The 25,544-nt window shown below is 40.2% G+C and overlaps 1 protein-coding gene across 3 annotated transcripts in view; it reads right to left on the reverse strand.

Annotated features, from left to right (window-relative positions):
* The window catches only part of tex2 (testis expressed 2), a 110,414-nt gene that overhangs the window by 48,285 nt on the left and 36,585 nt on the right, over window positions 1-25,544 (reverse strand). For all 3 annotated transcript variants that reach the window (XM_059948272.1, XM_059948273.1, XM_059948271.1), the window contains exon 3: window positions 12,744-12,944. In XM_059948272.1, the coding sequence (XP_059804255.1) occupies window positions 12,744-12,944 (201 nt within the window). The remainder of the gene's footprint in view (window positions 1-12,743; window positions 12,945-25,544) is intronic.

Consider the following 25,544-nt stretch of genomic DNA (forward strand, 5'->3'; position numbering starts at 1 on the left):
TTCCCATATAAATTAATGGTTCTTCACTTTATGCCATTTCGGCTTAAGAAAGGTTTCATAGGAATGCTCTACCTTTGTAAAGTGGGGAGGACACCTGTATCAACTACGTCTTCCTGGCACTCAAGCAAAATCACAAGCTGCTACACAAGCCCATGCCAGAAATGAAGTGGCAAGAATGAGAGTAGCATAAGCTCAGCGCAAAGCTGAAATGCTAATTGAAAAAGCTTGTGTAAAGAGAGAAAGCATGCACAGACATGGAGAAAGCTTAAGTAGAAGCTACACTGAGTGCTCTCATGGATGAGCATGAAGCTGAGGCTCCTTTGGCAGAGACAAAGGTGTATGAAGCCACAGCTGACATAGATAGTCATAGCCATCTCCCTAGGAAGGTGACTGAAAAACCGACCATTGGTACGTCCTCTAATACGACTTGGTTGTTCAACAGAGGAAGAAATCAAAGCAACAAACAATAGAAACCAGCTTCCTGTCATGCTTCACACTAGATTTTTGCCCCATCCTCCTCCTGAACTTGTACCCTCTACTTCAGATTGAAGTCCAAATATGAACACTCATTTAAGGTACAAATTGAGAAATCCCCAAAGGCACCCAACTTAGAAACACATGATGTTCACCACTCAATAAGAGCACACCAGGGCTGAACAGCACATCAAGTGCATCAGTGACTCACCTTTCAACAGAGGCTACTGTAGAGCCAACTGCACAGTCCTCACTTGCTGCACCAGGCTGTGGTGATAAATCACCATTGGTCAACAGCTTGAGAAAGATACTAGAAGCCCTGAAGCAAGGTCAGTCTGAATGGGGACAAGATAGTCACTTGGATAGTGGTGGAGAATCTGGGGAGGGTAGCAAGGATAATTGTAGAAGCAGTAACAATATATTGCACTCCATGGATGAACACACAGTTCAGCAAGCACCAGTGGACTCCAGGGAACCAAGCCAAGAACCTATTGGCACTTCAGAAGAATTAGACCCAGATACAGCTGCAAATTCAGGCCCAGCACCTTGGGCTACTGCTTCCAGCACATCCACAGAAGAGTATGGCAGGGAGCCAGCAGAGCATCCATCAAATGCAGCTACTTCTCCATATATTATAAAGTTATTTCCTGAAACAATCAAAACTGGTAGATCTGTTGCAGGATCAATAGGAGAGGAGGTCTGGTCACCCATCAACTCTCATTGACTGTGATCATATTCCCAACAATAGGGATGAAACCCCAATTCCTGAAGCTCTACATGGTCATCCACACCTTAAGGATATAGCTGACAAGATCCCTCCACTTGTATCTTCTGCTGAGATTCTCCTGTTGCTTGGCAAGACATCATCCATGCACATAGGTACTTCTACAGTACAATCATCGGTATGATGCCCAACAACTGGACCTGGGTTGGGTCACAGTGGATGAAGTCTGCCTCGATGGCGCTCATCAGCCCAAAATTAGTGTATTTAAGACTAATGTCCTGAAGAATGGGCACTCAAGTAATTTCAGCCTATGTGAGAGTAGCATCTAGATTGAAGAGAAGATTGTAGGAAGCAGACTGCCAAAGTCAGTCTTTTCAGTGGTTGGCACATTTGTAAGTAACCTCCCAATGCAGAACAACTGAATTGGGCAAAGGTTAGAATCCTTGTTGTTTAAAGGCATGTGTATGCAGTGGAAGAGCAGTGCATCACAAAGCAGAAATTTCTCCCAATCCAAAGTTACCTTGGTGAACTCTGTCCCTTTCTTGACTCTGAGAGGTTGCAGTGAGTTGGAGAATCTATTAAGACAATTCACTTCAGAGATACCTCACCCAAATGTCATTCTGAGTACTGTGTCACCGGTCTGCTCATCCGACATTACAAGTATGTAATCAAAAATGCCATTTTCAAAGAGAGAACAGCTAAAGAAAGTTACAAGACTAGTCTCCGAGACTGTCCATTCTTTTGTTAAAGACATGAGGTAATTATCATTTGACTTTTAATTTCAGAAGTGAAGTTTGACATCATTAATGTCAGGCAGAGTGTTCTGCCTCTAGAGGAGCTGTTCATTTTGTATGCAGTTCATTTTATGCAAACATCACTTTTTGTTTGTAAGCTGTTTTTACATGTATTGCTGCACGGACTCATTCAGATTTCGACTTGAAGCACATCCACTCTTTATTTACCCTTGAAACAGCGATCTTTTCAAAAAGTTTTCCGGCTTAGGTAATTTTTGAGAAGGTGTTTAACTCCAGCCTAGCTTTGTACATAATGCAAAGCGAGGGCAGTAGAATCAAAATTTTGAAAACCTGTGTTTTTCCTTTGTTTTCCAACACTATAGTCAATTGTAGTCACTGGGATAAATTAAAGTGTAACAGGAGGCCAAAATCAAAAAGGGTGACGCATACAAGACTGAAGGAGTTATATTTCAATGCACACAATATACAGAGTAAGGTAAATGATCTTGTAGCGCAATTACAGATTGGCAGGTATGATGTTGTGTGCATCACTGAGTCATGGCTGAAAGAAGATCATAGTTGGGAGCTTAACATCCAATGATATACATTGTATTGAAAGGACCAGAAGGTTGTCTGGTGAGGGGGGTGGCTTGGCTCTGCTGCAAAAAAGGAAATCAAAAGTTGACAAAGAATTAGAAGATGTAGAATCCTTGTGGGTAGAGTAAGAAACTCCAAGGGTAAAAAGACCCTGACAGTAGTTATATACAGGACTCTGAACAGTAGCCGGGATGTAGGCTACAAATTACAACAGGATAGAAAAAAAGGCATGTCAAAAGGGCAACTTTGGCCAGCTCCTCTTGTTACGTACCCGTGGGTATCTTGTTCTTGTCACGTGACAGTAGTGTTGAAGCTATACTGGACTTAAGGTAGTGGTCTTGTGAGTGACGTCATTTCCCTGCCAGTAGAGGTCATGTGACAGGCTTTTTTAAACAGGGTATAAAAGGAGGACCCCTCCCTGTGAGGAGGGACAGTTCGTGGCTGGATTTGCCAATTTGACTCCGTGCCACTGCGTGGTCCAATATTATGACGCAGTTTGGTTGAAAGGTGGAGTTTTATTTAATGCCTAAAGTTTAAAAGGTCATTGCCGGCAGTTTCTTTATAACACTGCCAGTTAAAAATCAGTGGAGAGTAAAGATCGGAGTTCAGGAGCTAAAAGATTGAGGAAAGTTGATTACAACGGTGAAACAGGTTCGATCTTGTTTGATACTCATTCGGAAGGAATTCATTGGCTGTCCCTCTGGTAATCCCTGAGAATAATAGCAGAAAGGGTTGGGTACAGTTTTGTAAACGAAAGGTCAGTGCCTTTAAGCCATTTCATTTTCATCTTCGTAAATTCTCCGGGAAAAGTATAGTTCAACTGGGAACCGCAACAACACGACGTGAAAGAGAATTTAAATCGTCTAAAAACTCTCTCCTTTAATGGACTGTAAGCATTTTGAACTTTTGCAGTACTACTTTGAAGAACTGTTTTTGCAACATCGCTTTAAGAACTGTTTAAGCTTTATTGCTTTAAAAACTGTTTAAGTGCTGCACAGCAGCTGATTTCCGGTTACATTAGTGGTTTGTTTACTTTTGGAGGTTTGTATTTTCACTGTTTAATAAATGTTCTATTTGTTATAAAAAAAAACCCTGCCTCACTTATATATTTATTGTTGCTGAATCCGTAACACTCTCTCATGCCTCTGTAATTCCCTTTACTCCAATATAACACAGATAACTCTGATTTTAGTTTCTCCTTCTCAAACTGCAGGGTGAATTCTATGATCACTGCCTCCTAAGGATTACTTTACTTTAAGATCCCTGATTAAATCTGGATCATTACATAACATCCAATCCAGAACTGCCATTCCCCTCGTGGGCTCAACAATAAGTTGCACTTATAAAGTAATTTCATAGGCATTCTACAAATACTCTCTCTTGGGATACAGCACCAACCTGATTTTCCCAACCTCCCTGCATATAATATTGCAAGAATTAGTGGGAAGGTAGAGGATTGGAAAGCTTTTAAAAACCAAAAGGTAACTAAAGAAGTCATAAAGAGAGGAAATATGAAATATGAAGATAAGCTAGCCAATAAAAAAGGATACAAAAAGTTTTTTCAGATATATAGATGAGAGAGGTTATCAGACTGCTGGAAAATGACGCTGGAGAGGTGGTAATGACTGACTGGCTGACTAACTTAGTAAGTATTTTGCGTCAGTCTTCACTGTGGAAGACATTAACACAATGCCATAAGTGAGTGTTATTGCTATTATTAAGAATCAGAATCACTTTATTGCCAATAAACTGAACTACGTAAAAACAACACAGAGAAAAAACTACACTAGACTACAGACTTACCCAGGACTGCATAAAGTGCACAAAACAATGCAGGCATTACAATAAATAATAAACAAGACAATAGGCACAGTAGAGGGCAGTAAGTTGGTGTCAGTCCAGGCTCTGGGTATTGAGGAGTCTGATAGTTTGGGGGAAGAAACTGTTACATAGTCTGGTTGTGAGAGCCTGAATGCTTCGGTGCCTTTTCCCAGATGGCAGGAGGGAGAAGAGTTTGTATGAGGGGTGCGTGGGGTCCTTCATAATGCTGTTTGCTTTGCGGATGCAGCGCGTAGTGTAAATGTCCGTAATGGTGGGAAGAGAGACCCCGATGATCGTCTCAACAACCATCTCTTTTGTTTTGTTCACATTCAGAGACAGGTGAAGTCTTCTGGTGGAATCATCAGGGCGCCGTCATGACAAGCTTTTTGCACTGATCTTTTTGGTGATTGCTCATTGCACGGTGTGTTTTGGGCATCTGAAACCTGGCGGAGCCCATCCCTCTCCAGGACAATATGTCTAGAATATAAAACTAGCAACCTTGCTATTTTAGTGTTTTACAAGGCTAAGTTGCTAGCACGACATCTAACCCAACACTAGTAGAATGTATGCAAGGAGCTGACCAGATTCAAACCCAGGATCTCTTGCTCTGGAGTTCAGTGCAGATGCCACTACACCACCAGCACAGACTTAAGGATATAAAGCTAAGGTTTTATAAGGCATTGGTCAGACAACACTTGGAATACAGAGAGCAGTTTTGGGCCCTTGATCTAAGAAAGGATGTGCTGGTATTGAGAGGGTCCAGAGGAGATTAACCAGAATGACCCAAGGAATAAAAGGGTTGACATACGAGATATATTTGATGGTTCTGTGCCTGTACTCATTGGAGTTTAGAAGAATGAAGGGGGATCTCATTGAAATATATTGCATATTGAAAGGCCTTGATAAGAGTGGATGTTGAGTGGATGTTTCCTGTGATGGCGGAGACTAGATTCAGAGGCACAGCCTCAGAACTGAGAGATGTTCATTAAGAACAAAGATGAAGAAACATTTCTTTAGACAGAGGATGGTGAATCTGTGGAATTCATTGCCATAGACAGCAGTGCAGGCCAAGTTATTGGGTACATTTAAAGTGGATGTTTATAGGTCCTTGATTAATGAGGCCATCAAAAATTATGGGAAGAAGGCAGGAGAATGGGGTTGAGAAGGATAATAAATCTGCCATGACTGAATAGTGGAGAAGATTCAATGGGCCAAATGACCTAATTCTGCTTCTATGTCTGTTGGTCTTATGCTCAACCTTTTAAAAAAAAATTGATCTAGTTCCATACTTTTTTCTAAGATCCTTGTTAATCTCTATTTTCCTTCAGTTATCAATATTCTCTGGAACTTTACATGCCTCTATGCTATGTATACTTCTTTGCATTAAGTTTTTCTTTTTAAAAACAAGAGCAAAAGTAAAATGCAAGTTCATAGCACCCTGAAAGCAGCAACACAAGTAGGCAGGGTAGTAAAGATGGCATGTAACACATTTGCCTTCACTGATCAGGGCATCTAGTACAGGTGGGAAGTCTTGTTGCAGCTGTACAAAACCTTGATAAGCCACATTTGGAGCACTGTGTGCACATCAGCTCGCCTCACTAAAGAAGTCCATGGAGGATTTGTAGAGCAAATTTGTAGAGCAGATCCTAGGTCTGGTCTGGTCTGTCCAAACCAGATTGCTGCCTAGACTGGAGATTATTAGCTATAAGGAGAAGGTAGACAAACTGGGATTGTTTTTTACTGGAGTACTAGAGGCCTAGGGGAGAGTTGATGAAAATGTATATACATTTAAATATAAGGGGCATAGATAGACATGTGGAAATGTTAAATATTATAGGGTATAGGTTTAAGGTACAATGGGGAAGTTTAAAAGAGATTTGCAAATATCGAGAGAGAGTCAGAGAATGGTAGGTGCTGAATGCGTTGTCAGGGGAGGTGGTAAAGGTGTATATTATAGAAGCTTTTAAATGGCATTTTAGGCAGACACAAACAGGCAGGGAACAGAATGAACAAGAGAAAAGCTGCAGATGCTGGAAATCCAAACAACACACACGAAACGTTGGAGGAATTCAGCAGGCCACGCAGCATCTATGGAAGAAATACAGTCATGTTTCAGTCCGCTGGACTGGAGAAAAAAAGCTGAGGAGTAGACTTGAAAGGTTGGGGAGGAGGGGAAAGAGAGAGAAGTGCTAGGCAACAGGTGAAACTTGGAGGGGGATGGGTGAAGTAAAGAGCTAGGAAGTTGATTGGTGAAAGAGACAGAAGGCGCCATGGGGGGCGGGGGGGAGAGCACCAGAGGGAACGAACAGAATGATATGGACCACATGCGAGTAGGTAGGATTAGTTTAGGCTGAGATCATATTTGATATAGACATTGTGAGCCAGGAGCTCGTTATTATGCTGTACTATTTTATGTTCTATATTCTAAAATAGCATCCATTATGAATTTTGAATCAAGGAAAGGAAAATGTGAGGTATAGTACAGGTGCAGAACTCAAAACACAGCACTACAGCAAGAATGGGGAAGAGAAATAAGGAAAGAGAAAGGAGGAACAGGGACCAGAAAAATCAAAAATATAAAACTAAGTGCTGGAAAACAAAAACAAAATGCAAAAGTACCTGACATTTTTGGAGCAAGAATGAAGTAATGTTCAGGAGTGAAGTGACAAATCAAGCATGTGTGTTTAAATTGCAGAGAAGGGGAGGGTAGTGAGAATGGAGAGAATAGATGTGATGGAGCCAAGAGGAATATTGTCCAGAGAACAATTTTCATTAGCAAATTAGAACCAAGATGCAAAGTACAATAATTGCTAGAGGTCTGAAGCAAAAGTGAATAGAAACACATAGCATATTATGCTGCATCTAGAGAGAGAAAATTAGAATTACAGGCAGTCCCCAGTTACAAATGAGTTCCCTTCCTGAGTCCGTATTTAAGTCAGATTTGTACGTAAATTGGAACAAGTACATCCGGTATTATTTAGTGTCAGTTAGTCAAACGTTTGTCTTAGTATATATTTTTTATCTTTCTATGCATATAAAACACTTAAGAATCGTATGTATTCCAATAATTAAACCACTGCGTTGCTTAGTAATAATTGTAACTTTCATCGGGGCAGGGCCTTTCACATGCTCCATTATTCTCACTTTATCCTTTAAAATTGTTCCGATCGTTGACCGAGTGTAGCCTAACGCTTTTCCAATGACCAATGGTGTTTCACCTCTTTCCAAACGCTTTATTATTTCCACTTTATTTTCAATTGTGATTGCTTCCCATCAACGTAACAGAAACACTGCGGGCAGCGGGTCCCGAGCTCAGCTGGGTCCTAAGGACCACCGCACTGAATTCCTCGGGTCCTAAAGTCCACCACACTGAGACAGGTTAAACGGGACAAATGGGGGTTGTGTTGAGTTTGGGTATTTGATCCTCCACAATATTCCACTGGAGATGGCAGTGGGGTTTTTTTTACAAAGTCGAGTTGCGAGCTCGACATCAACCTGGTACAGATGCTACGGGAGTCACTGGATCAACATCAACTCAGCACTGCTCGGGAGCAGTCTGTCACTGGATCAAACTCGGCAACCTCCGTTCTCAAGCTTGGCGTTGATCTCACTGCGCCACCAGCCAACCAGAACCGGGGTGAGGGGGGGGGGGGGGGGGGGTCAGGGTGAATATTGTTAAGAAAAATTTAAGCCAAATACAAAGTTACACACTCAACAGTGTCAACAGCAACGACTTAAAATGGCGGACGGCGTCACAATCCATCTTAAAATGGCGGACGGCATCGCGATCTGACTTAAAATGGTGGACGGTGTTCTCCTTCCTCGGTTCATAAGTATGAGTTGTCCGTTAAGTCGGACGTTCGTAATTCAGGGAATACCTGTAATTACAACTGGATGTCCTAACATCAGAGATTAACAATTCTGATGCAAAGGAGAAAATTTATCACTGAATCCTGAGGGAAGCAACATGCCTACACAGAGTACCAAGTGGTTTTTTTGATCTTAGATAAGGCATCATTGGAACAGTAGAGGCAGCTAAAGACAGAGAGATGACTGCAGGATGGAGAACTAAAGTAATGGACACCGGAAACTCAGGCCACTTTGCAGTTGGCAGCCACCCAATCTGGCCTGTTTTCTCCAATGTTAAAGAGACCATATTGTGAGCACCAAATTCCAATTTAAAATGCTGAACGTGTTCAAGATGTGGAATAATAACCTGTCTTAAAAATTCTGTTCCTGCCATAATTTTCTCATAACTTCCAGTTCCATCAAAGAGTCACTGAAAAATGTCTCTTCCCATTCCATAATGATTAAACATTGTTAAACGTTGCTACCTATCTATTTGCAATAGACTCCCATCAATATTTCACCATTTTTCACAATGTAGTTAACCCATCAATTTTGCCTCTTCCTGAATGAAAAAATATCTCTATTAGCAGTCTTCCTTACTCATAGGTTTCTATTCTCTTTCAAATTGATAACCTCCAACAGATGTAAAAGTTTTTATTCTCAGAATGAGGTTTAATATCATCGGCATATGTTGTGTAATTCATTAACTTTACAGCAGCAGTACAATGAAATACACAATAAATAAATACAGCGAAAAAATCTGAATTAAAGTATATATACATATATATCTATTAAGCAGTTAAGTTAAACTAAGTAATGCAAAAAAAAACTAAAATTAAAAAAATAGTGAGCTAGTATTCATTGGTTCAATGTCCATTTAGAAATTGGATGGCAGAGGGGAAGAAACTGTTGCAGAATCGACGAGTGTGTGCCTTCAGGCTTCTGTACCTCCTTCCTGATGGTAACAATGAGAAGAGGGCATGTCCTGGGTGAAAGGGGTCCTGAATGATGGACGCTGTCTTTCTAAGGCACCGCTCCTTGAAGATGTCTTGGATTCTACAGAGGTTGGTACCCATGATGAAGCTGATTAACTTTACAAGTTTCAGCAACTTATCCTGATCTTGTGTAGTAGCCTCCCCATACCACACGGTGATCCAGCCTGTCAGAATGCTCTCCATGGTACATACATTTGTAAAATTTTGAATGTTTTAGTTGACCTCAAACTCCAAATGAAATATAGCTGCCTCAATATGTTGCATTGCGGTTAGGTCCTCAGAGATACTGACACCCAGGAACCTGAAATTGCTCACTCTCTTCACTTCTGATCCCTTTGTGAAGATTGGTTTATGTTCCCTCATCTTACCTTTTTTTTTTGAAGTCCACAATCTGCTCTTTGGTCTTGCAGATGCTAAGTGTAAGGTTTTTGCGACAACACCATTCAGCTAACTAGCATATCTTGCTCCTGTAAGCCCTTGCGTCACCATCTGAACTTCTGCCAGAAATAGTTGTATCATCAACAAATTTATAGATGGCACTTGAGCTGTGCGTAACCACACAGTTGTGGATGTAGAGAGAGTAGAGCAGTGGGCTAAGCACACACCCCTCTGGTGAGCACCTGTTGATTGTCAGCAAGATGGAGATGTTATCCAATCCACACAGATTGCAATCTTCCAGTTAGGAAGTCAAGGATCCAATTGCAGAGCCAGGTACAGAGGCCTAGGTGTTAAATGCAGATCTATAGTCAATAAATAGCATCTTGACATAGGTATTTACATTGTCCAGGTAATCCAAGGTCACATGGAGAGCCACTGAGATCCCATCTGCTGTAAACCTATTGTAGTAGTAGGTCAAATGCAGTGGATCCAGGTCCATTCTGAGACAGGTGTTGATTCTAGCCTTGACCAACCTTTCAAAGCAATTCATCATCACAGAGGTGAGTGTTACTGAATGGCAGTCATTAAGGGAGCTTACTCTGGTCCTCTTGGGCACTGGTATAATTGTTGCCCTTTTGAAGTAGGTGGGAACTTCTGACCATTGCAATGAGAGATTGAAGATGTCTTTGAATATCGCCGTCAGTTGCTTACCAGGTACTCCATTGGGCCCTGCCACCTTGCGAGGGTTCACACTCTTGAAATACAGCCCAACATCGGCCTCCAAGACAGCGATCACAGGGTCACTGGATGCTGCAGGGATCCTCATAGCTGTAGTTTTATTCTCCCTTTCAAAGCGAGCATAAAAGGCATTGAGCTCATCTAGTAGTGGGGCATCACTGCCATTCATGTTGGGTTTTGCTCTGTAGGAAGTAAGGCAATGCAAATCCTGCCAAAGTTGTCATGCGTCTGATGCCACCTCCAACCTCTCTCAGAATTGTTTCTTGGTTCTGGAAATAGCCCTCCACAAGTCATTTTTTGATTTTCTTATACAGACCTGCGTCATTAGACTTAAATGCCACAGGTCTATCCATCAACAGACTATGAACTTCCTGATTCATCCATGGCTTTTGATTTGGGAACATACAGTAAGTTTTCGTAGGCACACACTCACCTACACAGATTTAATGAAGTCAGTGACAATCATGGCTTTCTCATCCAGACTTGAAGATGACTCCCAGAATACAGTCCAGGCCACCAATTCAAAGCAGTCCTGTAAGCACTCCTCTAAGTCCCTGGTCCATACCTTCTTGGTCCTCACTACTGCTGCTGTAGACTTCAGTCTCTGCCTAAACTCAGGGAGTAGAAGTACAGCCAAGTGATGAGACTTACCAAAGTGTGGGTGTGGAATAGCATGGTAGGCACTCTTGATCTTAATCTAACAGCAGTCCGGTGTTTATTTTCTCTGGTACTATAGGTGATTTATTTAGTGACTTTATCAAGCTGGACTCATTAAAATCCCCCAAAACAGTGGTGAAGGTATCATGATGTGCTGTTTCACGTCTGTTGATTACATCGTTCTGTTCATCTAGAGCCTGTTTGACATTGGCCTGTGGTGGAATGTACACCACTACCAAAATGATCATTGAAATCTCCCATGGTAGGTTAAGATGACTCACACTTATTGCAAGGTACTCCGGGTCTGATGAGCAATATTGAAATATCACCAACACATTAGTAAACCAGAGGAGTTGATCATGAGGCATACACCTCCACCTTTGCTTTTGAGAGACTCGACAGACCTATTTTGACGACATATTCTGAACCCATCAATTCAAGTTGCTGCGTCCAGTACAGAAGGGGTTAACCTACATTCTATAAAAGTAAAGCTGCAAGCGGTCCTATTGTCTCTCAAATACAGCATCCTAGCTCTGAGATAGTCAATTTTATTTATTGGATTGGGCATATACCAGCAAGATAGTTGGTACTGGGAGTCTAAACCCTTGAGTTTTTAAAAATGCACCAACAGATCAGCACACCAACTACACTTCTGCCGACTGCTTCTTAAAGGGGCAGTGTGCTGGCCATAGTACGGTCTATTTTGGTCAGTTTTAAGCAGTGATAGATCACTCAATTGCATTAAAACTTCATCACTGACCATACAGATCTAAGATGCAGTTACAGTTCTCAGCTGTAGCAGGCTAAAGTAAGAATATTGGATGATTTCAATTGTTTTCAATGAGAGCTGTCTTTTCAGGATGTCCGTGTTTGGTGCCCCAGAATTGGAAAGGAACCGTGGAGGATCTCTCACCAGGTGTCTTGACCACAATTAAATTTCTACAATTACTGCATACCGGATATTTGCTTTCTCTCTCTTCCTTCTACAGCAAGAAATATGCGTGGTTTCTCTTGCATCGCATCTTGCAATTTTATGTATTCATAAATTTCAATACTTTATGATTCATGTGGAAACAAAGATCAGTAAGAAAGACCGAATGATTTGTCCATTGTGTAGATCTTAATTCTTACTAAGTAGCTTCCACAAAGTAAATACAAGTTGTGTTGATTTTAAGCTATTGATTAAACAGAATTGTAGAACTGCAGAGTCTGGAGAGCAGAGAGCAAATAGCACATGGCCCAATGGAACCACAAAAGTAGGTTTATTATCACCAAACTTAGATTTCAAGTAAAATTCTAATAATTACACAAGAACAAAATTAGATTTGAAACATCAAGTGAACAATACAGTTCTTTGTCAGTTAAGATGATTCAACTGCTGAGTTTTCAAAACCGCATTCAACAATCACCTATGCAAAAAATGTTAATAATCCAAACTTTATCTGCACTTAAATTATTGAATTGTTTGAAATACTTACTCCATACTTATCACAGATCTAATTTGTTTTGTCAATAACAAAGTAATCATCATTAGGAATGTGAGGTGCAAGTACATGTATGTTATATTGTCAATGATTTGGATGACGGAATGTATGGCTTTATGGCCAAGTTTGTGGATGAGATGAAGACAGGTGGAGGGGCAGGTAGTGCTAAGGAAGCAGTGGGTCTACAGAAAGTTTACAAAAAAAAAGTGCTTTTTGCATACCATTTATGAAATTAAAATTTTCAAAATAAATTCTCCAAAAAGTAAATTTCATATCTTCTAATGCTACTTACCTTGCTCTCTGATAAATCATAAATCTTCTGACTGATGTACGTGACTTCAGTTCTGGCTTCATTGAATGAAGCTCTTCGAGATATATTTTTATTTGGCTTTGAAAGCCTGAGTACAGATCCTTCAAGACGAATATAGACCGAATGTGTTAATGTTGCATGGTAGGTTTCAGGATCATAATTGTAGATTTCATTCATCCATCCCTGCAAGAAAAACAAAATTGTAGAAATATACATTATTTATTCAAGATGAATGTTAATTTTTTAAAAATCAATAAAACCTGAGTATCTTCAAGCTTGATATTATACAAGTATGGACAATCAATAACATCACAATGGACGTTTTAGCCCTTCCCTCATATTCCAATAAAAATCTGGAATTTCAGAGATTTCTGGTAGTAATGAGTTCTATCACATCACAATCAATCCAAAAGAATGTACAAGACCAAATTTATTACCCCTTCTGATCTGAAAGATCCTAAATCTAAAATAGTAACTATTTCTCTTTCAATAGGTGCCACCTGATATGCTGAGCACTTCCAGAGTTTTTTTAAGATTCAAATTTCCAACATCTACAATTTTTTAAAATTTGCATCCCTCTCAATTCTTGCTCTAGAGACTGCTCAAGAATTTCCATAAACAAGCAGATCGGTTGGCTGATTCTAGTCTTCGCAAATTATCAACGACAGTAAAACGACAAAGATATTCATTACTTCATATGGAACGCAGAAATGCTTCAGACAAATAAAATGTAGTGGGGGCAGCTGAAATGGCTGTAATTATAATATGAAAGACAACATCTGGTTTTAGGAATTATCCTGAATGGTAATCCCATGAAATGTTTTAAACTATGAAATTCCACATCTTTTGCAGTCTCAGAAATGAAAACTATTTCATTTACTTTCAAGTTCTTGAAAAGGTACTTTATCTGCATGGAACTTGCATTTGTTGAAAATGTATGAACTTTCCTTCAAAGTAAGCTCTGTTTTAATATTTTTTCTGAAAGACTTAAGAACAGTCTACAGATACATCCAATTTAGGTAGGACTTCTGTATTCAATGGCTATTTTATGGCATCCTCTGGAGCCATAGGATCAATACATAAAAAACTGGATTTTGAAAATGGAATGCATTTACAAAATAAATATCTATATTCCAGTTTTCTTAATGAGGCAGAGAAATAGTTAATGAGACACTGAAGTTGCCAGGAAACACAAGCACATAATTTATGTTATATAACAGCCAAGGTTCTTCACAATAGTGCCAGCCAAAGCCCACATTAAACTCATTAACCAGACGCAAGGAACTTGAAACACAAAACACATTGCAATTTTAAAAGACTATCTTCTGTAGATCAGTATTATATTGGTTCAACAAGCTTTCAATTTTTTTAACCTTCCTAATATGGGAAGGTGATACATTGATAGGTTAATTACCCACTGCAAATCACATGTACTGTGTGAGAAAAAAAATCTGAGGGAGCTAGAGGGAGGATGCATGAATAAATTTTGATTTAGTGTGAAAAAGAATGGTCTGCATGGACTCAGTGGGCTAAACAGCCTGCTTTCATAGTGCTTAATTACAACCCAATTCACAGTAAAAGATGCAGAGGAAGAGAGGAATAAAAATTTAAAACAAACTACATTAAAATCTGAGGGAATGAGATTCAATGTTTGTAAAAGTTAACATTCAGTGCATGAAGAACAGTTTGGCAGGGATATTAATGCCACCATCAATTGATTGAAATGGACAAACCACTACTTCGTGACAAGTTATTTTATGATTCTAGGAACTGATTAAGGAATCTCATACCATCCAATAGATCTGAATAAGAACAATGAGACTCCAATTTCATCCGATCTGGTTGCATCATGGTTTAGTATGGTAATACTCTGCCATGACAAGAAACTGCAGAGGGCTGAGGACACAGCTCAGCACATTACAGGAACCAGCTCCTTCTCACTGCCCTCCCCTCTCCCATTGGGAAAATACAAAAAGCCTGAAAGCACATACTGCCACACTCAAGGATAGCTTCTACGTCACTGTTACAAGACAACTGAGTACTTCCTAGTACAATAAGATGGATTCTTGACCAATTTGATAGAAGTTCAAAGTCAATTATCAAATTACATACAGTATACATCACTATATGCCACCTGAAATTCGTTCTTTGTGGGCACACTCAGTAAATCCAAGAACCATAATAGAGAATGCACCCAAAAGGGTAGATAAACAACCAATGTACAAAAGACAACACCATGCAAATACAAGAGAAAAAAGAAAAAAATAATAATAAACAGTAAATATCGAGAGTATGAGATGAAGAGTCCTTGAAAGTGAGTCAATAGGCTGTGGGAACAGTTCAGTAACGGGGCAAGTGAAGTTCAGATAAGTTATCTCCACTGGTTGAAGAGTCTGGTGGTTTAGGGACATAACTGTTCCAGAACCTGGTGGTGAGAGTCCTGAGGCTCCTGTACCTTCATCCTGATGGCAATAGCGAGAAGACAGCATGACTTGGGCAGCAGGGGTCCCTGAAGATGGACACTGCATTCCTGTGACAATGCTTTGTGTAGATGTGTTCAATGGTGGGGAGTGCTTTATCCAAGATGGACCAGGCTATATCCACTACTTTTTGGAGGATCTCTCGTTCAAAGGCATTGGCATTCCCCTATCAGCCTGTGGATACAAGGAGTCAAACTCTCCACCACACATCTATAGAAGTCCATCAAAGTTTTAGATGTCGTGCTGAATCTTCAGAAACTTCTAAGGAAGTAGAGGCACTGCTATGCTTTCTTCATAATTGTACTTATATGCTTGGCCCAAGGCCAGGTCCTTTGAAATGATAATATTGAGGAATTTGAACTTGCTGACCCTCTCCATGTCTGATTCCCCGATGAGGACCGACTTATGGACCTCCAGTTTTTTCTCCTCAAGTCAATAATCAGCTAAGAGAGGTTGTTGTTATGGTACCACTCAGATTTTCAATCTCCCTCCTATATTCTGCATTTGTCACTACTTTTGATTCAACAAACAACAGTGGTGTCATCAGCAAACTTAAATATGGCACTGGAGCTGTGCTTAACCTCGGTCATAAATGTAAAGCGAGTAGAGTGGGAGCTAAACACACAGCCTTGTGGTGCACCTGTGCTGATGGAGATTATGGAGGAGATGTTATTGCCAATCCAAACTGACTGGGGTCTGCAAGTGAGGAAATAGAGGATCCAAGGAGGTATTGAAGCCAAGGTCTTATTGATTAGTTTATTGCTTATTGATTAGTTTTGAGGGGATGATAGTCTTGAATGCTGAATTGTAATACAGCACAGTTTCCTTGCTCTTGTACTGTATGATTCTATTTATAAAACTTATTTTAAAACTTTCTCAATCTGAAAATATTTTTGTAACAAAGACTCAATACCTCTCCCCAAGTGTAAAGAAAGATAACTTTGACAACTTCAAAACTCCACTTGGTTATCATAGTCACATACTTAACAAAGTTGTTTAGTTTACACATTTCATCTTTATTCTTTCAGCATAGAACAAGAATTCAGGAACAAACCATTTACCCTCAAGTTCACACTGGAATTTATGCTCAATTCAAGCCTTGCCCCATGCCTTCGCATATCAGCATGACCTCCTATTCTCCCACCTTAAACATTAAAAACCTTAGCTTTCCTTTGTTCACCAGCTTCTATCTCAGTAATGAAACATCATATTTTAATAACGCAACATGAGGAAATCTGAGATGCTGGAGATTCAAGCACACACACAAAATGCTGGTGGAAAGCAGCAGGCCAGGCAGCATCTATAGGAAGAAGCAGTTGACATTTTGGGCCAAGCCTATACTGGTATCTATCCCCCACTTTTCCTTGGCTACATCGACGACTGCATTGGCATTGCTTCCTGCATGTATGCTGAGCTCGTTGACCTCATTAACTTTGCCTCCAACTTTCACCCTGCCCTCAAATTTACCTGGCTCATTTCCGACACCTCCCTCCCCTTTCTTGACCTTTCAGTCTCTATCCTTGGAAATGGCTTATCTACTGATATCTACTATAAGCCTACGTACTCTCACAGCTACCTGGACTATTCCTCTTCCCACCGTCTCTTGCAAAAATGCCACCCCCTTCTTGCAATTCCTCCGTCTCCGCCGCATCTGCTCTTGGGATGAGGCCTTTCATTCCAGGACAAAGGAGATGTCTTCCTTTTTTTTTATATATAAAAAAAAGGGGCTTCCCTTCCTCCATCATCAACTCTGCTCTCAAACACATTTTTCCTATTTCACGCACATCTGCTCTCACCCCATCCTCCCACCACCCCACTAGGGATGGGATTCCTCTTGTTCTCACTTACCACCCCACCAGCCTCTGGGTCCAACGTATAAATCTCCGTAACTTCCGCCACCTCCAACAGGATCCCACCACCAAGCACATCTTTCCCTCCTCGCTTTCTGCTTTCCGCAGGAATCGCTCACTACGCGACTCCCTTGTCCATTCGTCCCCCCATCCCTTCCCACCGATCTCCCTCCCGGCACTTACCCTTGTAAGCGGAACAAGTGCTACACCTGTCCTTACCCTTCCTCCCTCACCACCATTCAGGGCCCCAGACAGTCCTTCCAAGTGAGGCGGCACTTCACTTGTGAGTCTGCTGGTATGATATACTGTATCCGGTGCTCCTGGTGCGGCCTTTTAAATATTGGTGAGACCCGACTCACTGAACACCTACGCTCTGTCCGCCAGAGAAAGCAGGATCTCCCAGTGGCCACACATATTAAGTCCACGTCCCATTCCCATTTTGCTATGTCTATCCATGGCCTCCTCTACAAGATGAACCCACACTCAGGTTGGAGGAACAACACCTTATATTCCGTCTGGGTAACCTCCAACCTGATGGCATGAACAGTGATTTCTCTAACTTCTGTTAATGCCCCCCTCCCCTTCTTACCCCATCCCTTATTTATTTATTCCCCCCTTTTCTTCTTTTCTCTCTGTCCCTCTCACAATTACTCCTTGCCTGCTCTCCATCTCCCTCTGGTGCTCCTCTCCACCTTTCATAGAAACATAGAAAACAGGTGCAGGAGTTGGCCATTCAGCCCTTCAAGCCTGCACCACCATTCAGTATGACCATGGCTGATCATCCAACTCAAACCCTGTACCTGCTTTTTCTCCATACCTTTCTTTCACCCTAGGCCTCCCGAGCCATGATCCTTTCCCTTCTCCAGCTTGTAGCCCTTTGCCAATCAACTTTCCAGCTCTAAAATTCATCCCTCACCCTCCTGTCTTCTCATTATCATTTCAGATCTCCTGCTCCCCCTCTCACTTTCAAAGCTCTTACTATCTCTTCTTTCAATTAGTCCTGACGAAGGGTTCCGGCCCGAAACGTCCACTGTACTTCTTCCTATAGATGCTGCCTGGCCTGCTGTGTTCCACCAGCATTTTGTGTGTGTTGCATCACATTTTAATAACTTTTGCATAGAATCCATGTTTTCCACCACACATGAAGTAAACACTAAAGTAGTGGTCACCAACCTTTTTAAGCCCAAGATCCCCTACCTCGGCCTTAGTGAAAGGCAAAATCGACTCCAAATCGATTAGTTATATGCATGTGCACCGGGGCAGAAAAGGCAAGAAGTAAAACCCGGCAACCCAGAAGTAGAAATAATGTATGAACACCAGGGGTGACCAATTTTTTTGCACCGTGGACTGGTTTAATATCGACAATATTCTTGCGGACCGGCCAGCAGGAGGGGTAGGAGGTTGTTAAACACAACCGGAATACAACGATACTCGAAGCAGGTTCTTTATGTCCAGTCTATTCCACAATTTAGCTTTCATGGTTCTCAGCACTTTGCTGCTGTCCCGCTTGCTCACATTTTTTCCGCTGGAAAAAACTCAACGGGTTTGTCTTTAAGTACAGGGAGCTTGGACTCAGGGTACCACAGCAGTTTTGAGGGCTTCATTGCCTCATTAGACAACCTCCGGGCCCGAACTCCAGCCTCCAGACACCTTGGCCAGGTGCAGCTGCTCCCATGCCGGGGCCGCGGTAGTCGCAGTCCAAAGAGAGTGACTGACCGATCGAGTGAGGAGTACAGCAGGGTGCGTGTCTGCGCCCCCCGCCCCCTGTAGGATCATCAGCCGACAAAAGTTTGGCTCGAGCGATGACTTTCAGTAGATCGCAGTGAGGTACCTGCTCTGATACTTACGAAACCCTGAGCCTGAATTAGGTTGTCTGCGAATACTTTAGCACTGGGTTCCCCACGAACATTCGGTGTGCTAAACAGGTTCAGCTGCGGCACCCATCTGTCCACACTCCAGGCCAGTAGCAATGGCACTTCCCGCCAGCCGCACGAAGCGGCCGGTTACCCAAGACCAATCAGTGATCCCTGACAAGCTTGGGTAATGACCTCGCGTGTATTCAAGCTCAACTGTGGGCGTGACAGGGAATGAGGAAGCTGACTCATATCGTTTCCTTGCGGCCCGGTGGTTGGGGACCACTGAAGTACACCACAGTGCGTGGCAGGGGAGCTACACGCATGCGCACTGGGCAGAAAGAACAGAACTAAAACCCCGCAATCCGAAACAATCTCTCAACAGTATTTGTGTATTTATTTTTCTTTTTTTTTGGGGATCTACTGGGAAAGTCTCAAAGATTGACCAGTCGATCGTGAACGACAGGTTGGTGACCATTACACTAAAGAATCCAAAGATCAAACTGATTTGTACATATGTTAACTTTATATGTGGATCTTCCAAACAATGGAACCCCAAAAATCCAGCACTGGTCTGAAATTTATATAGCAAACTCCAAAAGATCACAAATTTCATATCAAGTAACTTCAAAGTACTGTGGATGTTTAAGGACAACAACAGAAATGACTGGAAAAACATAGTAAGCCAAATCACAGAATTAAGATTTCAGATCAAAGGTTTGTTACCTTATCATAATAAAATGAACGACTGCCAATGATTTACAACAATTAAAACTTTTGTATTCAGTACTCTATAAGACAATCCCCTTGTCAAAGATATAGCCAATTTCAATCCATCTTGATTTATATCTCTAATGTAGTGCAATCTACAATACCTAAATTTTCTTGAACTCTCACAGAGCCATTTCTATCCTGAGAACATTTTATCTTAAGCACTTTTAAAGATGAAATCATAGCTTACAGAAAAAAAATCCAAAACTCAGCTTGGCAGTATAAAGGTAGGGTTTCTACCTAGATTTAGATTTTGAAAGCATTACTTTCACTGTAAAAAATTTGTGATCTTATTGGCAGCGTTAAAATATGATGAAATTTAAGCTCATCTTTATTATTAATTTCCAACTCATTTCCATGGTTTTGATTTGTAGAAGCTTGAAAAATCCAACAATCAATGCTTGTTTAAATACATCTTTGTACATTACCAGTGAAACTGAGAAAGTTTCAAGTTGTTTTACTTTACAAAATCTCCATGGAGATTCAAGATGGAACTGTGCAGTTCTGTCAAAAATTATCCCTCAACCATAACTAAGCAGATTACTTGCTCTTTTATTCAATTGGATGTGGTCCTTGCACTACAGAAATTCATTATGTTCCTTATGCAAATAAAAGAACAAAGCTTTTCACTGCTTCAAAATTTCATGATGCAATTTACAATAAGTAAAGCATAATCACATTTGGAATGTAGGAAAATCTAAATCAATTGAAGCAAGGCCCCACACGCGGCATTGAAATGTGTGGCCAGATCATGTGCTTTGAAACACAATGTGGGAAAAATATTCCATAGGGCACTTCAAAAAAACTTCTCATGGGTTTTTTTTACATCCACCCAAGTTTGTAAATGTGAGCATATTTAGAATGAGTTGCTGGAGGTAACGGAGACTGACACTATTACAACGTTTTAAAAGTATTTGGAAAGGTATTTGATAAGGAAAGGAGTAGAGGGAAATGGGCCTAATGCAGGCAAATGGGATAGCATGAATAGGCATCATGGTTAGCATAGACTAGGCGGCTAAATGGGCCCATTTCTGTGCTACTATAATATTAAAGGATTTCACTGGCTGTGGTCACAAACTATAAAAATGCAAGTTTGTATTTTTGTACATGGAAACTAAGTAAACAAAACGATGATTAAAAATCCCAGAAAATAAACTTGTGTTCCAAAACTTATGTTTAATTACCAAAAAGTCTTTAAAGAATTTTAAAGAAATAAGGAACTCTAAATTTCAAATGAATGTCAACTTCGAGATATGTTCAATGATGTTTATTATTTAAATGAAATTTCTGAAAGAATGCCATTATTTCAATAAAATAAGGCTCTGCTTTCATTCAAAATAAACGGCAATGCAAAATTTACATGACTGTAATTGACAATGAGATTGATTGATTGCATTGCATAGAGCAAGTTGATTACTCCTACACTTTTCAGCTGCATGTTCAAAAGGATCTCATAGTTTTCATTATTTGTTGCAACATTAGAAAACTTAAAACCAAATATTGAAGAGGTCTGTACAGGCAAGCAGGACAGAAATGATTAGAAGCCTCGATTGTATGGTACATACAGTAAATTCAAATAAACTTCAGAAAACCAGTTAGGAGGAAGAAATTTTTTTTTTAAATATAGTGATTATATGACTGTACATTTACAATTTTTAAACAAAGAGCCACCAAACTGAAAGTTATCCGAAACTGACACAGTGAGTTTGGCAAAAATACAGCACTTAGATTCACAGAGTTAGTGTCAATACTACCTAGGAGCTTGAAAAAGGCATGAACTTAAACATACATCCAAATTGATATTGTTCCTGATAATAGTTAAACAATGAATGATGCTGTATTCCCTTTCTGCAACATGAGATCACAAGCTGAGGAACCATATGTATAAGTATTTCAATAAACAAGGACTAATTAGGGAGAGTCAAAATGCTCATGTCTAACCCAAGGCAAGACAGCGAATGTTATCTACATGGACTTTATCAAGGCCTTTGACAAGGTCTTGCATGAGGGGCTAGTCACAAAGGTTCAGCCATTTGGCATTCAAGATGTGGTAGTAAATTGGATTAGACATTGGTTTTGTGGGAGAAACCACAGCGGTAGTAGATAGTTGCCTGTCTGACTGGAGGCCTGTGACTAGTAGTGTGCGCAGGGATCGTGCTGGGTCCATTGTTGTTTGTCATCTATATCAATAAGCTGGAGGATAACTGGATAAGCAAATTTGTGAATGACACGAAAACTGAGGGTGCAGTGGATATTGTGGAAGACTATCAAAGCTTGCTGTGAGATCTGGACAGCTGGAAAAATGGGGTGAAAAATAGCAGATGGAATTTAATATAGACAAGTGTGAGGTGTTGCACTTTGGGAGGACTTCACAGTGTACAGTAGGAAACTGAGGACTGTAGCAGAGCAGAGGGATCTAGGAATACAGCTTCATAATTTCTTGAAAGTGGCATCACAGGTAGATAGCAACATAAAGAAAGCTTTTGGCACACTGGCCGTCATAAATCAAAATATTGAGTACAGGAGTTGGGATGTTACATTGAAGTTGTATAAGATGTTGGTCAGGTCAAATTTAGACTACTGCCTGCAGTTTTAGTCACCTACTTACAGGAAAGATGTCAGTGAGATTGAAAGAGTATAGGAAAAACTTACAAGGTTGGTATCAGCACTTAAGAACCTGAGTTATGGGGAAAGGTGGAACAGGTTAATACGTTATTCTCTATGAGGGGAGATATGATAGAGGTATTTAAAATTATAGTTAGTGTAAATGCAAGCAAGCTTTTTCCACTGAGGTTGGGTTAACAGTAAAAGGTGACATGTCTAAGGGGAACGTGAGGGGGGAATTTCTTTACTCAGAGGGTGGTGAGAGTGGGGAAAATTGCCAGCTCAAGAGGTGGATGTAGGTTTGATTTTAAAACTTGAGAAATTTGCAAATGTACATGGATACATGGTATGGAAGGCTATGGTCAGGTGCAGATGGGACTAGGCAGATTAATGATCTGGCACAAAATAGATGGGCCAAAGAGCTTGCTTCTATGCTGTAGTGTTTTATGACTAAGCTTTTTTAAAAAAATCCACTCGTTAAAATAAAAGACTTCTTCTTGAGTAGGAAAAGATAACTAAGCACTTAATTACTAGTCACAGGTAATAACACCATTAGTTTCTATTCCATTAATACACTTCCAATTCACATGAATTTTTTTCTAAAAATGGGCACTTTGGTTTTAGAGTGAGAAAACTGGATAATACAAATTTAGACAATAGCTAAAGCAACTTACAAAATAAAATGATTAGAAAATGTGTTGGAGGATGGTGATCAGTGGTCAAGTATCAATCATGTAGACCAAGTGCAATTTGAAATTTAAGCTTGAAGAGTCCTCCCTGAAGGTGACCTAGACAAGGAGAATTAGTGAAAATGAAGCAATAGAAACAGCCTGAAATAATGTAAATTTCTGCTGAAGAGTTGGATATAGGGTTGTTTAAAAATATGGTTCAAACTATGATGTAAATCAGCTGAGGAAGAGCAGGAGGCAAAGCATATGTTAACCTCAATAGGTCACATCCAGCCTTAATAGTTTTAGAGGGAAGTAATTACCAAAAGTTTTAGACAGACAGTCAAACATCAAAGCTGTTATAGAGTGCATAGTGGACAGAGATGGCACAGATATCAATGACACACATAGAAGCAAACACCAAAGTGAACAGGAAAGAATTACAGAATATGCTGCAAATAACTAATAAACAATATGCATTTACTCCTTGCTCCACACACACAACTTCACATGAAGGGATTTAGATAATGATAAGGTAGTCCTATAAATTTAAGTTCAGTTGAAATCCATTCCATTGTTGTGCATTTCTAAACAAACTTACTTTTACAATCTTAACATCCTAGATTCTTCAGTGAGACAAAAAGTTTCTCTGCGGCTAAGCTCTATGAATTTTTAAAAATTTTGAGATAGAGCACAGAATAGGCCCTTCTAGCCCTTGGAGCCACCCAGCGATCTCCCAATTTAGTCCTTGCCTAATCTCAGGAAAATTTACAATGACCAATTAACCTACCAGCCAGTACGTCTTTGAACTGTGGGAAGAAACTGGAGCATCCAGAGGAAACCCATGTGGTCACAGTGAGAACATACGAACTCCTTACAAGCAGGGGTAGAAGCTTTGATGCAATTATTTTCCCCCATTCCTCCAGAGAATCATACTCGTTCTACTTCCCCACATCTCCACTCAGTGGTTGATATTTTCATCACAAGAATCAACCTGATTACTGACGGGAGTATCCTTCCTTAGGCATAGAGTCTAAACTTGCACACATTAATAGATAAAGTTCAACATGGTATGCAAAAAAATTACATTTTTACTCCTACCCCCAGTATCTAAGGGAACCAATCCATTTAGTAACTGTTTAACTTGAGTGTTCTAATGATCTCTTGGTTATCTCTTCCTCCTTCATGAATGTAAACTTTTGCTATTTTAATCTTCTCATTTCCCATTGTCACTGTGGTTCTTGAGCTACATTTTCATTTCAGATTTTTCCACATCAATGACCTCCCCTACCTGTAATCTTCACCAGCCCTGCAATCTTATGAATTCTTCCAATTTTATCTTCAATTAATTTTAATCACTTCATTGACAATAGAGCTGCAATTTCCCCAATCTCTGGAATTCTCCTCAGAAAAAAACCTGTTACACTTAAAATGCTCTTTAAACCTAACACATCTGTTGTTTTCTAACGTACAGGACTAGTGACAAAATTTGTTTGATAAAACCCATTCAATCTCTCTATGTTAAGGAAGCTAAATAAATGCATGCTTTTGCAAACCACTAACCTATAACAGTGCCTAGAGTTCACAAATATTGGATGGATGACAAAATACAATACACAAAAGTCTTTTTAAACAGTAAATAAAAATAAATATCTTACACACATGCAAAATTTCAAATCAAATACCAACAACTGTTCCAAAATATTAAAAGCCCAAGGAATCCATGACAAAATGGCAAATTTAATTAAATACAGCCCTGGTAGTTGGAAATAGAACAACAGTGGATGGTTGCTTTTTGACTGGAAGCCTTAAACAGCAGTGTACCATGGAGATCAATGCTGGAATGCTAAGTGCTTATTAAATACGCGTACAAATGGTTAGATGAAAATGTGATCATTAAGTTTACAGATGACAAGAAGTTTTTTAATAGAGAGGTGGGAGTTTTCTACAGACAACAAAAGGATATTGATTAACTAGTAACACAAACAAAACCCTGGAAGAACTCAGCATGTCAGGCAGCATCTAAAGAGGAAAATGAATAGTTGACTTTTCAGGTCATGACCCTTCACAGCTGTTACATTAGATAGAACAATGGTAGATGTAAGTTAATCTATTTAGTAACTGTTTAGCTTTAGTGTTCCAACGATCTCTTGGTTACCTTCCTCCTTTCGTGAACCTAAGCCATTACTAATATGTGGGAGGTGGTCCATTTGGCAAGATCTAATAAGCGTAGAGATAGAGCCATAAGAGTATCAAGGAAGAAAGGGGCCCTGCTGTGCAAGTCCAAAGATCCCTGAAGGTGGCAATATAGGTAGATATTATAATGAAGGGGGGCTATGTGATCTGCCTTGATTAACCTGAACACAGAGCACATTATCAGGGAGGTCCAAGTACAACTTTGTAAAACTTAATTAGGCCACAACTAGACTATCTGATTAATACACCATAGGATGTGTGTAATTACACTGCAGACTATGCAGAGAAGAATCAACAGGACATAGATTGGGATGAAATCTTTCAATTATGAGGAAAGACTGGATGGACTGGGTTTGTTTTC

The sequence above is a fragment of the Hypanus sabinus genome, chromosome 23 (genome assembly GCF_030144855.1).
Source record: "Hypanus sabinus isolate sHypSab1 chromosome 23, sHypSab1.hap1, whole genome shotgun sequence".
In the NCBI taxonomy this organism is placed as follows: domain Eukaryota; kingdom Metazoa; phylum Chordata; class Chondrichthyes; order Myliobatiformes; family Dasyatidae; genus Hypanus; species Hypanus sabinus.